This window comes from Pyrenophora tritici-repentis, chromosome 3, assembly GCF_003171515.1.
Source record: "Pyrenophora tritici-repentis strain M4 chromosome 3, whole genome shotgun sequence".
Taxonomy (NCBI): domain Eukaryota; kingdom Fungi; phylum Ascomycota; class Dothideomycetes; order Pleosporales; family Pleosporaceae; genus Pyrenophora; species Pyrenophora tritici-repentis.
The window spans coordinates 3,548,218-3,560,867 of record NC_089392.1 but is presented as its reverse complement, the minus strand read 5'-3'; the positions used below and the strand labels follow the sequence as shown (position 1 = coordinate 3,560,867).

At 51.9% G+C, this 12,650-nt stretch overlaps 4 protein-coding genes across 4 annotated transcripts; 1 reads left to right on the top strand and 3 right to left on the bottom strand.

Annotated features, from left to right (window-relative positions):
- Positions 1-11: 11 nt before the first annotated feature.
- On the bottom strand, positions 12-1,599 carry PtrM4_087360 (Mating-C multi-domain protein; the record flags this gene model as incomplete). Its single annotated transcript, XM_001942423.2, has 2 exons — positions 12-889; positions 948-1,599. 2 exons carry the CDS (start codon positions 1,597-1,599, stop codon positions 12-14), a joined length of 1,530 nt encoding a protein of 509 aa, XP_001942458.1.
- A 1,120-nt stretch (positions 1,600-2,719) lies between these two features.
- Positions 2,720-3,879, bottom strand: PtrM4_087350 (uncharacterized protein; the record flags this gene model as incomplete). Its single annotated transcript, XM_001942422.1, has 3 exons — positions 2,720-3,397; positions 3,461-3,773; positions 3,851-3,879. The coding sequence occupies 3 exons, from the start codon at positions 3,877-3,879 to the stop codon at positions 2,720-2,722; spliced, it is 1,020 nt and encodes a 339-aa protein (XP_001942457.1).
- Positions 3,880-4,111: 232 nt separating this feature from the next.
- On the top strand, positions 4,112-6,609 carry PtrM4_087340 (uncharacterized protein; the record flags this gene model as incomplete). Its single annotated transcript, XM_066106764.1, has 2 exons — positions 4,112-4,212; positions 5,871-6,609. 2 exons carry the CDS (start codon positions 4,112-4,114, stop codon positions 6,607-6,609), a joined length of 840 nt encoding a protein of 279 aa, XP_065963702.1.
- A 260-nt stretch (positions 6,610-6,869) lies between these two features.
- On the bottom strand, positions 6,870-12,020 carry PtrM4_087330 (uncharacterized protein; the record flags this gene model as incomplete). The annotated part of the gene is made up of 1 exon (XM_066106763.1): positions 6,870-12,020. The coding sequence occupies one exon, from the start codon at positions 12,018-12,020 to the stop codon at positions 6,870-6,872; it is 5,151 nt and encodes a 1,716-aa protein (XP_065963701.1).
- Between the last annotated feature and the right edge of the window lie 630 nt (positions 12,021-12,650).

The following is a 12,650-nucleotide window of genomic DNA, read 5'->3' as shown; positions in this document are numbered from 1 at the left end:
GCGACAATGTACTACAACTCCGGCAACGACGGCACCTCCGGAGATTGTGTACCCTGATTCTGTTCACACTCTAAGAGCTTCCTCTTGCGCTGTATAAGTTTCCTGCGCGATGCGACCAGGCGCCTCTTTCTCGCCAGAACCCGTCGCTGGTCATCAATAATCGCCTGCTCATCCTCGATCAATGCCTCTTCCTTGTTGTACACCGCTTCTTCCTCTGCCAACAACTTCCATGTGTCTTTCAGGGACTGCCGGTACTGGGCAGGACGATACCTCCTCTGGAAATGCGCCGTGGAATAAGCAATGTCCAGTTCTGCAGCATCCTTAAGCTCTTCTATTGTTTCCTTGAACTCATCTATCTTGCCCTTGATTGTGACCATAACGTCCTCGAGGACGCGATGGAAATCCGCAAGCTGGTCCTCCTTGACAATAAGGATGTTCGTCTCATGATCCTCCAGAGTATCAGCGAGCTCAAAGCCTGCTTGCTTGCATTCTTGTTCCACGTGGTCAGCCATCTCCTCAAAAAAGCGTGCCAACCGGTCCTCTGTTGCCACGTTCAGAGTGTCTTTGAAGCCTTTCAACCAGCCCTGCGTTGCCTCATTCGCGGCATCTTTGACAAGGTCTTTGATGTTCTGTATGGTAGGTGGGTTGTTGATAGGGCGAGAATATCGGGGAGGCGGCGACGTTTTCGGGGCGGATAGATTGTCGGTGGCGTAGGGAGATCGGGGGGTTGGCGATGTATTCAGGGCAGATGGATAATCATCAGGGTGAGGAGAGCAGGAACTCGGTGACGATGCTGTAGTAGCTTTCTCGGTCGGTGACCCAGTGATGTCGAAGAACGAATGGACACGCTTCTGATACGGTGCCCCAGACACTGGACTAGAGGTATTTGCTGTAGCCTTGAGGTCAGTGACCAGCCGGGGAAACTGTCAAGAATATGAAGTGCTCACGCGATCTTGGACGTTTGTTTGTGTAAGGTGGTGGAGCAGCGGCCGGGGGGTCAACAGGACTGAAGACCGTCCACTTCTCTTTCCTGTGTTGTTCCTCGAATACTGGCGACTTAGGAAGCGTGGAAAAGGCTTTTCGTTGTTCGTCGTCGAAGATATCTTTGAGCATGGGCCGATTGTTAACATGAACCCAGGTGTAGTCAAAAAGGACATGGACCATTGTCGATTGTGCGAGTTGACTGAGGTGAGTGAATGCAGCATCTGAATCATGTTTGGGTGCTATCCTGCCGGTAGAGGGAGGGCACCAGATAGGACACGGCTTCCGAATCTTCAGACGCAAGATCTTCAGGTCGGCACTTGCTCCCGGCCGAGTTATTCTTTGCAGATGACCCAGTGACGGAAGCGTGTACTCAGAATCCTCCAGATTGACAAGATCGATAAGATCAGTGCCAGGCATCAGATCGTCAGCACCGTAGTCGATGGTGAAGGTCTGCTCGACGTCGTCGAAGCCACGGACGTGCAGGGAGCATTCTAGAGAGATGGTGGCCTGCATGTTGTTTCGTTTCATCGTGAGAGAGTACACGGTTGGTGTCGTGCCATTGACGTACACGAGTACATCGACGCCTTTTCTGTTCACGAGGTAATGGAGAACCATGGTTGATCAAATTGAAACTTACAAAAATGACGTTATTCCAGAAGGTATAACAAGCGCATCAATGTCGCTTCTGCATGACAGCCCTGTCGCCTCGTCAAGCGCTCGCTCCCGTCGTGTCACGCTATTTGTGCCACCCTGAATACCACCCCCCCAACGTAGAGTCGTCAACGCCGTGGAATACAAGACCGACAGCGCTGCCCGACAAGAGTCAAGGGCCTTGTGAGATTCGCAAGGATGGTGGACTGAGAGTGAGCCCCAGCCAGCGGGAGACAACTAAGCAAGCGAGCGGTCAACGAGGCGACAAGGGCGGAGCAGCTTTGCCAACCATGTGGACGGGCGAGCGTATCGTATGCAGGTGGTGAGTTGAGGCCAGAGGCGGGTTGATGACCAGAGACGCGGGCGATGGATGCGCAATGAAACGGAGGTGGAGGGCGCGCGCGCGTTTCGAAGTCGGCGTTGCGTTATTCCGAGCCGGGCAGGGCTTGGCAGGCTTGGAACAACATGACGACGACCTCCGGCCGCTCACCATATGGTACATTCCCCACCGATGATTTAGACCGCGATCCCGAAATTCTCGAGAACGAGCGCACCGTAACCACCGCACGCGCATCCTTGCACGCCAGAAGCACTTGAGCACGTCGTCCACCAGCGGCCTTGCCCACGCGCCGTAGACGTCACCCGGCACTCACTTTCACTAGGGGGCGTGACGTTTTGCCTGCAAGCCGGCCAGTGCGACGTATTTCTCGCACGTTCTAGCTCTACTCCTTCCAGTTGCTGTCACTTCTTTCGCCCGCGCAGCCATACCCGGTCATACTTAAGCGCGCTTGAAGCAGGTCTCCTTCTCGAATTCTCGAAAACAATCTTCACTAAGGTCATGGATTTTGTTGCTCCTGTCACAATTCTGTAGAAACCAGAGAGCACGGATGCACGGAACTCACATCCTTGGCTGCTGGACGAGCAAGCTGTAATGAGGATAGAGGTATTGCCAGCGTTGATAGAACGACGTTGTGGATTGTCGCTCGTCCTCCTCCAGCCCTTCCATGCCTCTGTGTTGATGATGTGCGTGTTGGATCCTGGATCGACAATATATCGATTGTGTAGTTCAGTCTGAGTGGTGTCATCAACGGTCATTGTCGTGAGGGGCTCCTGCAGGCTCGGTGTGAGCGTCAATCGCAATAACGACGTCATCATTGTGGCAGACGCGGTTGTGACTGTCATGACTGGTGTGGCCGTCGTGGCTGTCGTAGCCGTCGTGGGAATACTTGAGCAATGGGTCAGTAGATAACACGAACGTGTCAGTGTTGGCAGGTGGCTCGCCGTCATCGACTCGCAATGATCCAGTGCTCTCAGGTTGGTGGGCCAACCATCTCGCAAGAGCTGCCTTGATGCGCGCGTTGATCTTGGAATCCTTCCGCGCTTCCTCCACCTTGCGTACAGCCTCAGCTGCAGGCTGTAAGGTCTTCGGACGTGCCGGGTGGCGTGGGCCCAGGATAAAGCAGTCAGTGTACCAATGCTGCTTGCCACAGACGCAGGTAGGTGTTGGTCGTGCGCCATCACGGTGAGCGCGACCAGTTGATGGCGTCTCGGTCGGCTTCGTGATTCCGAGCTCAACAGCAGAGACTGCCAAGCCTGTGGAGTGAGGCTTTGTGCGGCATAGGTATGTGGTTATCCCGGCGACGTACGTCTCAAGAGATGAGATCTCTGCAGTAGTGCCTCGTGCTTCATATCTGAAGAACTCTCCCAGGCAGGATGTAGCGTACTCTTGATCCAGAGCCTTGCAAGCAATCAAAAAATCCTCCTGCGGTCGGTTGCCGTCAGTCTCCAGCAGCTTGATTGATTTGCCTTAGGCGGTGATGTATACCCAGTCAGTGAGCCATTGCTCAACTTTCTTCGCGGCTCGTGGAGCAGTCTTGAGAGCGTTGTACTTGTCGGCAAGCTCGCGGCGGCGAGTCGCGTCGGTTGGGCAAAGGACCTTCTTAAGAGCGATTAGTCGGTCGTAGGGTGTCTCTTGATCCTTGATCAGGTGTATGTGGCGTACAGCAATCGTCTTGCTGATGTCCGTGTTCAGGTCGGCTAGTGCCTTCTGCTGTGAGCGGTACTCAGAGCGGCGGCGCTCCCATCGATCGCATTCCCATCGGTACGACTCTCGGTCGTCTGCTGTCAGGTTAGAGAGTCTGACAGCTCCAGCCTGGTAGTGAGTGAGTTGAGGCCCAGTAGCCTCCGTCAGCTCAGGAAGAAGCTCCCTAGCTACGTCAGGATTGATGTATTGCCAGAGACCATGGCGGTTGGCAACGTCTCGGCGAATGAACAGCCAGGTAAACCAGTCGTCAGGCGTGTTCAGTATAGACTCCGCAACAATCAATTCAATCCGGTCACTCTCCTAGACCCACTTACCTATCTAGGTAGGGCTTAAACTGCTATAGGTAACTACTAGGCTTAAAGCGGTAATCAATCAATCCAATCTGAACCTTCTAGGACCCACTTAATTGATTGTTGCGGACTGTGGTTCAGTATGACTGTGACACGCGTCACAGCAGGATCAGGCTCAGTAGCAATTGTGGATGCGTCGTGGGTGAACGCGATAACAGTGCGTCGTGAAGAACGCGGTAACAGGTGCGTTGTAGAGAACGCGGTAAAGCAACATGCGACTCGTGAGATAGTTACGTTACAGCAGCAGGTGAGAACAATGCTGAGGTGCAGCAGGGCTCATAACTATTGCGATAAGTGCAAGCAGTGCAGGAAGGATTGAAGGATTGAACTGAGGTTGCATAGTGAGTAGCTACGAACAACAGATATATATGGGTGGCTGTAAACAGCGCTAGTGCAGGCTGGGTAGTTGCATCTCCCCGAAGGGGAGGTGCGGGTTACCCATGAGGCAAGAGACACTCAAACCGTGACAGAGCACGATACTTGCATCAACGCCGGCGATCTCCTTTGAGCCGCATCTTGACGTCGTGAACTTCCGGAAGGGGGAAGAGGATTGTGGATGTGGAGCGGAACCCTGTCCACACCCGAGAAACCCGCCAACATGGGCTAAACAGCAGGGCAGTTTTGCTATCGCGAGAACCAGCTCCGGAATAGGAGAGGCACTACAGACCTCTCTTCTGGGCCGCCTAATTAGTTCAGCACGTGTTGGATTTTATGGACAAACAGCCGATGGGCTTGGTGGGCCTTGAGAGCTTCCGGTATAATTTCTAATGATGGCTCACGGAACTATTTTATTAGGGGAAAAAAGGTTCCTTAGAAAGAAAGACGTTAGGGGCGCTGTGGCAGAGACTGTAGAACCGCTGGCTACGGTGTGGCTGGCGGTACGGGTTGTTGCGGAAGGCTAGGGACTATTACTTAATGATCCTCAAGGAACTCTCTATAGTGACGAATTGCTTGAGACCACTACTGGTGCTGCTTCCTCACTTTATTGAGCACCTGTCAGCCAACACAGTTGGGTGTCCGTGTGTTAGCCCGATACTCTTATCAGATCTTCTAGCATCTTCTACTACCTTCACTACCTTACTATCTACATCATATACTTACGTATATAAACACACATCTCTACTCCGTAGAATAATCAACTAGTTCTCTCTTTTCTGTTGTTCGCCCACAGCACCTCTTACCTCAGCTGTATATCGGATACGTCATGTAAATAGACCCTACTGCTGCCTCGTAGCCAAGCCAGACAAGCTTTCTACAGGCTAGGAAGACTAGCGAACATTGAACTCGGCCTATCAACACACGCTATTAGACAACTATACTTAGCATGTGTAACCAGCGTGTCAGACTACGGAGCACAAATATACTGGCAAAACCAACCCTACGCTACAAAGAAACTACAGTCACTACACAACCTGGCTTGTCGAAAAACACTAGGAGTGTTTAGAACAGCACCAACAGTCCCTACAAGCCTCGAAGCGAGCCTACTACCACCAACAATTAGGCTTAACTCAACTATCCGGAACTACGCAAGCAGAGCAAACCTGCTAGCCAACACCCATCCAATTGCAAAGGCAATAACTCGGATCCAATCAACGAATCTCCAACGCTCAAAGAAACCAAACCAGCACAGACAGCTACAAACTATTCAGAGATGTCAACAAGCAAGTCAAGCTGGCTTGATTCTTATCGATTGCAGATCACAGACCATTCTCTGGGACGTGCCACTGTGCACGAGCCTCTATATTGTCTGTGATCTGCAATCGATAAGAATCAAGCCAGCTTGACTTGCTTGTTGACATCTCTGAAACTATTACTAACGCAATTCCTAAAAACAACAAAAGAGACACAGAGCAGACTATCCCATACCGGTTTAGGCCATGGGATACTCTAAACTATACCGTAACAGTCTCTCAAAAATCCAAAGAAGAGGAGGCAAATGCGCACCAAGCCTACATTAAAACAAGGCTAGACAATTACACGACAATATACTCAGACGCCTCGCAAACACAAGAAGGAAAAGGAATAGGAGTTGGGATAGCAGTCTACAACTCAACTCAGCAAGAGATCTACTCAGAAACAGTTAATATTGGACAATACCAGCTAGTCTACAACGGCGAACTAGAAGGGATCACACGAGCATTCGAATACGCAGCAAAGAACGCTACAACCGACCAGGAATTCGAGGTCTACGCAGATAACCAAGCAGCAATCTACAGGCTTAAAAACCTATCAGATAACCCAGGACAGCATTGGCAACTCCGATGTCTAAAAGCGGCAAATACGATCCGACGAAAACAAGCAAACATCCACCTACTCTGGGCACCTGGACACACAGATATAGTTGGAAACGAAAGAGCAGACTACCTAGCAAAAGAAGCAACCAAAGAGGACCCCAGATCAACAACAAAGAGCATTGCCTACCTAGGCACGACAATCAAAAGGATACAACAAACGGAACAACGCCAAGAGTATGAGAAATACAAAGCAAGAGCAACCGCTCTAAACAAAGCTACCTACTCAGCCAAATACCCTCTTAAAATCAGCAAAACTGTTGGAAGGCCTTGTACGATCGTACGGTGAATAACAGTAGCTAAGGTAATCTTGTGTATTGGTATTCTGGTGTATGATGATTCTACGAATGTGGGGGCTACGAAGGTATACATAACGTTGGGTCCGAGTTGGGCCGAAGTAGGATCGAGGCGGTACATTGGGCCTTATTAGGCGACACACCGTGTGTATGCCGACACTGGCAATCTTTTCTTATTGTAACGACTGATGTAAGGAAAAACGGGTCTTCTAAAAAGAACACACTGAGAGGGATTCCAAATAGGCATATGTGCCTACTCCGTAGGTCGCTGCACAGATCCCTCTACTCGGATTGACAGCTTGTTGCTTTCGATGAAACGTTCTAACGCGCGATTTGGTGTTGCTTTCGTGAATGCGTCCGCGGGGTTGTCCTCTCCGTTGATCCAGCGGATCTCAGTGATCTCGCGACGCTCGTATGACTGCCGAAGCGCCATGATGTCGATCATCAGTCGCTTCTCAGCAGTTGTTCCGAGTTTGACGAGGCATTCATACAAGGAGTATGAATCCGTACACACAATAAGTGGGATCGGTGGTAGACCTAGGCGTCCTGTAATTATCTTGAGGGTTGTTAGGATAGCGATAGCGATGTCGACACCGCTAACCATGCCGTACGTTTCTGAGGCAAGAACGCTCCGGGTAACGCGTTTGCATTTGGTCGAACTCCAATGGATTACGTTACCACGAATATCAAACGTGCTGTCTTGTCGACTCGACTCATTCGCAAGGATAAGTAGGTACCCTAGCTGTGAGCTAAGGTCTTGGTTGTTCGCGAAGGATCCGTCTGTGAACACTACCAGCTTTGCTGTAGCGAGGTCGAGAGGGACGTATCGCAGGCCTCGTTGTATGCTCTCAGATTGCCACTGCAGCCGGCGGTTAAGCTTCACGTATTCTGTGTCCTTAGGTTGTTGTATTTGCGCAGCCGCGGAAAGATCGAACGATGCTTCAGGTTGGCATATCGACGCAATGTACGCGCCACGCGCGCGCTGCTCCATGTACTTCTGTGCTCGGTTTGCTGCCTTCGGATCAATGATTTCGATCTTGGCACCTTGTCCCTTCTGCGTAAGTAGAATCGTGTCTCCGCGCAACGTTAGAGTACATCCGTTGAACTCGAGTGATACTTCTTTGGACAGTCTCTCCTTGGGCTTAGCTCGAAAATTGGCTTTCTGGAGCGCAGCGTCTTCTGCACCAGAGAATGCAGGCGTCCCAATCGCGAGAGTATCGTCTGTCTGCAGGCCCACTATTCCAAACGCTTCCCGTCTCCCGTTCGTGATCAGGAGGCACGGGTCATACGTTGATGTAGCCATGTCGAGCTCCTTGCAGTGGTGTCCTTGGTACGTAGCAAACCAGTGGACTCCTGCTTCCGCGATTCCATAGAGTGGCTTGATTACGCGAATAATTGTTCCCTTGGGATACTTTGTTATAAGCTCCTTTGGGAGGTGCGCTAAAACCGTGCGGAATAGCTCTGTTTGTGCCTGTGGGTACGCTTGCGTGATATCTCGTAGTTCCACAACCATGCCCTCATCGAGTAATGCAGGCGCTAGGGCTAGAATCAGGCGCTGGCTGGCTCGTTGGATGGTTGGCGACTGCGTCAGGATCTCGTGTTTGCCCTCGTCATTGTAACCTTGAACAACGAGGCGTGATTTCTCGTACGGGACCATGGTCTTGCCTTTGACTTCGCGGACCATGCGCGATTTGAAGATACGATACCCGCCGTGTAGAGTTGGATCAAACAGCTCAAAACTGAATACTCCACGGCCGACGAGGTCGTCGATCTCCTTCTGATCGGATGCTTCGAATGGAGCGCCCGGGACGTTAATCACGCCGTCATTGCGTAGCTTGACGGCCAGGGCGTAATCGTCCTCCTCCTTCTTCGACAGGTACTGCACCTTGGGCTTGTTCTTTGATCCAGGTGGGCGGCCCCGCTTGCGCGGCTGAGCCGCTTGGTTGGCTTCCGCCGGTGGTACCGGTAGTGGCGGTTCATCAGCAATCGCTTCGTCTGTGGTCGGAGATCCACCTGTGCCTTGATCTGCGCCGTCTATCGCTGTAGTCAGATCGCAATAGTACGGTTTTACGACAGTGGATCGGAACGTCGTTGGGCCGTTGATCATGTCTACAGTAACATCGTGGTCCTTCATATCGATGACTCTATACGGCCCTTGCCATCCATTCTTCTCGCGCCATACCATCACCTCACTCTGAAGAGGCAGTGACAGTACCCCGTCTGTAGTAGGCCCATTCCTGGTACCAAGTGCGTTGCTCACCGCATGTTCCGCTGAGGCCTTCCGCAGCGCCCTCATCGCTTTCTGGATTGCCTCCGCGCGATGGGTTATCGAGGGAGATGGTGGTGAATCCATGGATATCCGGGGGTATGCACCGAAGACGAGCAGCGTGGGTACGAGCCCGTCTGGGCCTGCGGTGTCGTTGACGGCCTTGACTGCCATCTGCAACACTGCGGCGTCGCTGGTGCCAGTGTCAAGCTCTGTCCTCAGGATCTCGTACGCGCGTCTGAGCGGTGCGTGGTATCTTTCTACCTTGCCGATAGACCAATGGGCCTCGGTTGGCACTTGTTTACATGTGATTCCCATGATCTTCGCCTCTGATCTGAATTCGACTGACGCGAAGTTGGTGCCGGCGTCGTGGGTGACGATATCTGGCGGCCCTTGGTATGTATCAATCCAGAGCAGGCGGAGTGCTTCCCAGGTGTCTTTCGCGCTCATAGACGGTAGAAATCGCGCGCCGTTGAATGTTGTAGCCGAATCGATCACGTGAAGCACTGGTTTCCCACTCAGATACATCACATCTACGAGGATCTCGAAGTTGAATTCCCGATCATCTTTCAGCCTAAACTTGAATCGGCGCGGCGCTGGATCATGCGCTTGGCAGTGATGGCAGAACGTTTGGATCTCTCGGAGCAGCCGTTCATCCACGTCCTCGTGTCCTGCGCGTTTGAGCAATCGTATCAGCCGTTCGACGGCTGGATGCCCGAACCTCCGGTGTAAGCGTCGGAGCTCAGTCTCCGTAAGGAATACGCGCGCGCGCTCTGCCTTGCTTAGGTGGAACCACGGGTGTCCCCATTTGCGAATCACTGGAAAGGTAGCTTTTCCTTGTACCAGCTGGTCCGTAGTATTGTTGAAGTACACGTGGAGCCGGTCCATGTCTTTCAGACAGAGGAGAAACGGGGTGGGTGCGTTCAAGACCTCAAATTTGATCTTTCCAATCTGTGTCGATACATGTGCGGTTCCAATCGAAGTAGTGACGCTTCCTTTGCCAAATTGCACAGATGCGTTTCCAGCAGTAGACGTATCTAGAGTTACGGTGGGGTCCTCAGTTTGGAGCGCCCAGAACTGCTCCTTTCCGGCTGTCGATACATTTGAGGCACCAGTGTCAGGAAGAATGCCTTGGTACGTGATTCGCGAGTATCGATCCTCGATAAGGAACTGCGTTGCGGGCGTAATAGGCTCCTTGCACCTGTAGACGTCTTCTCCAGTCACGTGGTGCAAAAAGGCCTGATCTGTGAGGTACTTAACTGCCAATCTTTGGTCCTCATCATCTTCGTCTTGCTCCTCTAGGAAGAACTGGTCGACTTCTTCCCCCTCGTACGCGACGAGAAATGTGCTAAACTCCATTTGCTCTCCCGTAATCGCGCAGTGTGTGATGTACTGCGCTTTTGAGCGTTTTCTTTCTTCAAGCGTGTGGTTTGTGGACCAACAGCCTGTCTTGCCGCAGACGTAACATTTCTTGTCGATTTGTGTGTTGACTCCAGAGCGGTGCTGAAGCCCACCGCGTCCGCGGGTGAATCCGCTGCGTCCACCGCGAGGGTTGTAATTCCCTCGCAATCTTCCAGAGCTGTTGTTGTTGTACCGACGATCCAAGTAGTACTGGCTATCCGTATCCGCCTCAGTGAAGTTGACGGAGACGGTCATGGCGAGTGAGTTTTCGATTGACGATCGCAGATCTCCAAACAGAACCTCGCATTCTAGAGACGGCTTGTAGAGTGCCATCTCGAGCTCCTTCACGCCTCGGCATGCTGTGATTACAGTCGTTCGGAGCGCGTATTCTCCCATGTACTGCTGTCCAAGTGCTCTTTGACACAATTGGAGCTTGTCCAGCATGATGTCAAGGACCTCGTGGAGGTTCTTTTCGGGGTTCTCCCTGCGGACTTTGACAAACGATGTCGTCGTCCAGTCCGCGTAGTAATGGCCGTGGTTGACGTCTGTGTCGAAGTGGTTCTTGAGCTTTGTGTAGGCAGTCAAGAACGTATCCATCCGCTGATCGACGAAGTGGAGGTAATACTCCTCTGCGCGGCCGTCGAGAATCCGTGGAAAGACTGCATGGAACTGCCCTGGCTCGATGTCTGCGTGATAACAGATGCTGTAGAAGATCTTCAATTTATCGTCTAGGAGGTCGTACGGCTTTCCCGTATACTTTTTGTCTCGGTCCCACATTTTCACGAAGACATTGATCGTCTTAGGATCCAGTTTCTCATTGCCAAACTCGATTGGTGGAACTGCCTTGTACGGGTCTGTTTCACCAGAGGGCACAATTGGGGGAACGCTCAGTCCCTTCGGACGTTGCGGGTATGCTGGTGTATACTCGCGGAATCGGTCGAAGTTGTTGTAGGTGAGGGGAGGTTGCTGACTTTGGACGCGCTGATAGGCTGGCTGCGGTGCGGATTCAGTTGTCTCTACAGGCTGGCTTCGGATTGGTTGGTTTTGGGCTTTCTCAATCGTTTTTGCTAGCTGGTCCTGAATCTGTTGTTCTTCCTCAACGGTCTCCTGTCGTCCTTGCACACGGGCGTGGGTCTGGTCTTGATCGCGGGTTTGCCGACTGTCTACGTCTCGGCCTCTTGTCCTTACAGGCGTTTGGGTTCGGCTCTGGGCCTGGCTTGATAATCTCCTGTCTGTGGACTGTACTGATCCTTCACTGCGTTGTTGCCGTAGTGCCCGCTCTTGCAACATGTGCGCAGCTGATCGTGTGTCAAACACAGCCGACTGGAATACGTCCTGAGGCCATTCTAGGTACTCCTCCATGCGTAATAACCTAGCTAGAGACTCACTAGGTGCCATATTAATACGGCCAGTATACACTCCCTTAAAGCGGAGGATCCGCTTTAGTTCCTTTGTGTATATTGGCTGGGCACGTAGGAACATTGCCTCTGTCCATCCTTCAAAGTCCTGACGGAACTCCCAAAAGAGTTCTTCATCTGCTGTTGGTCGATCTGTATAGTCCGCAATCGCACGCGCAATGTACGTTGTTGCTGTAGTAATCCCTACCTCATCGTCTGGAGCTTCAACGTTGTCCTCCCAAATCTCTGGATCGATGTGATGCCATTCTCTTGGTTTTATGTTTGTGGTCCCTAGTAGCGCCTCTAGTGTGGGTACCACTCTTCTACTACTGCTCGCCATTCCTACTGCCGGTGTCCTGGCCAGAGTTGCTATCAGTCAGTTCAGTCAGTCCGGAGCTCTCTGGACTGACTGAACTGACGTCCTGAGGTCACTGAACTGGACTGGACTGACTGCCAAGACTTTTCAATTAAACTAAAACTGACTGACTGAACTGACGTCGCCGCGGCCTGCGGACTGACTGGACTGACTGAACTGAGTTACCTGACGTCGAACTGAGATAAATGCTCCTGTACTTTTGAGATTTCTTCCTCTGATAGTGTGCGCGCTAGCCCAGAAGCTGAGGTAGTTGTTGGCTGTATACCAAGCCTCTTCCAGCTCTTCAAGCTCTGCAAAGCTGAAATAAGCTCTGGCTTCATATGGAGTCTCCGGGTGCCTAACATGTCGCCAAGCTCGCTGAAAGTCCGCTCACAGTCTGCCGCTGCTGCTGGTATTGTTAGGACGTCAATAGCGAACTTTGAGAGTATAGGGAACTGCCCAGCAACTGACTCCCAGTATAGAAGCGGATTAAGAGACAGCCAATCCTCCTCAGCTAACGCTGGTTGCCGCTTCCATATCTCATACTCATCCTCAGCAAGGCTTGCCTCTAACTGCCGTGTGCTTTGCTCAATTGACGACTGTAGAAAAGCTGAT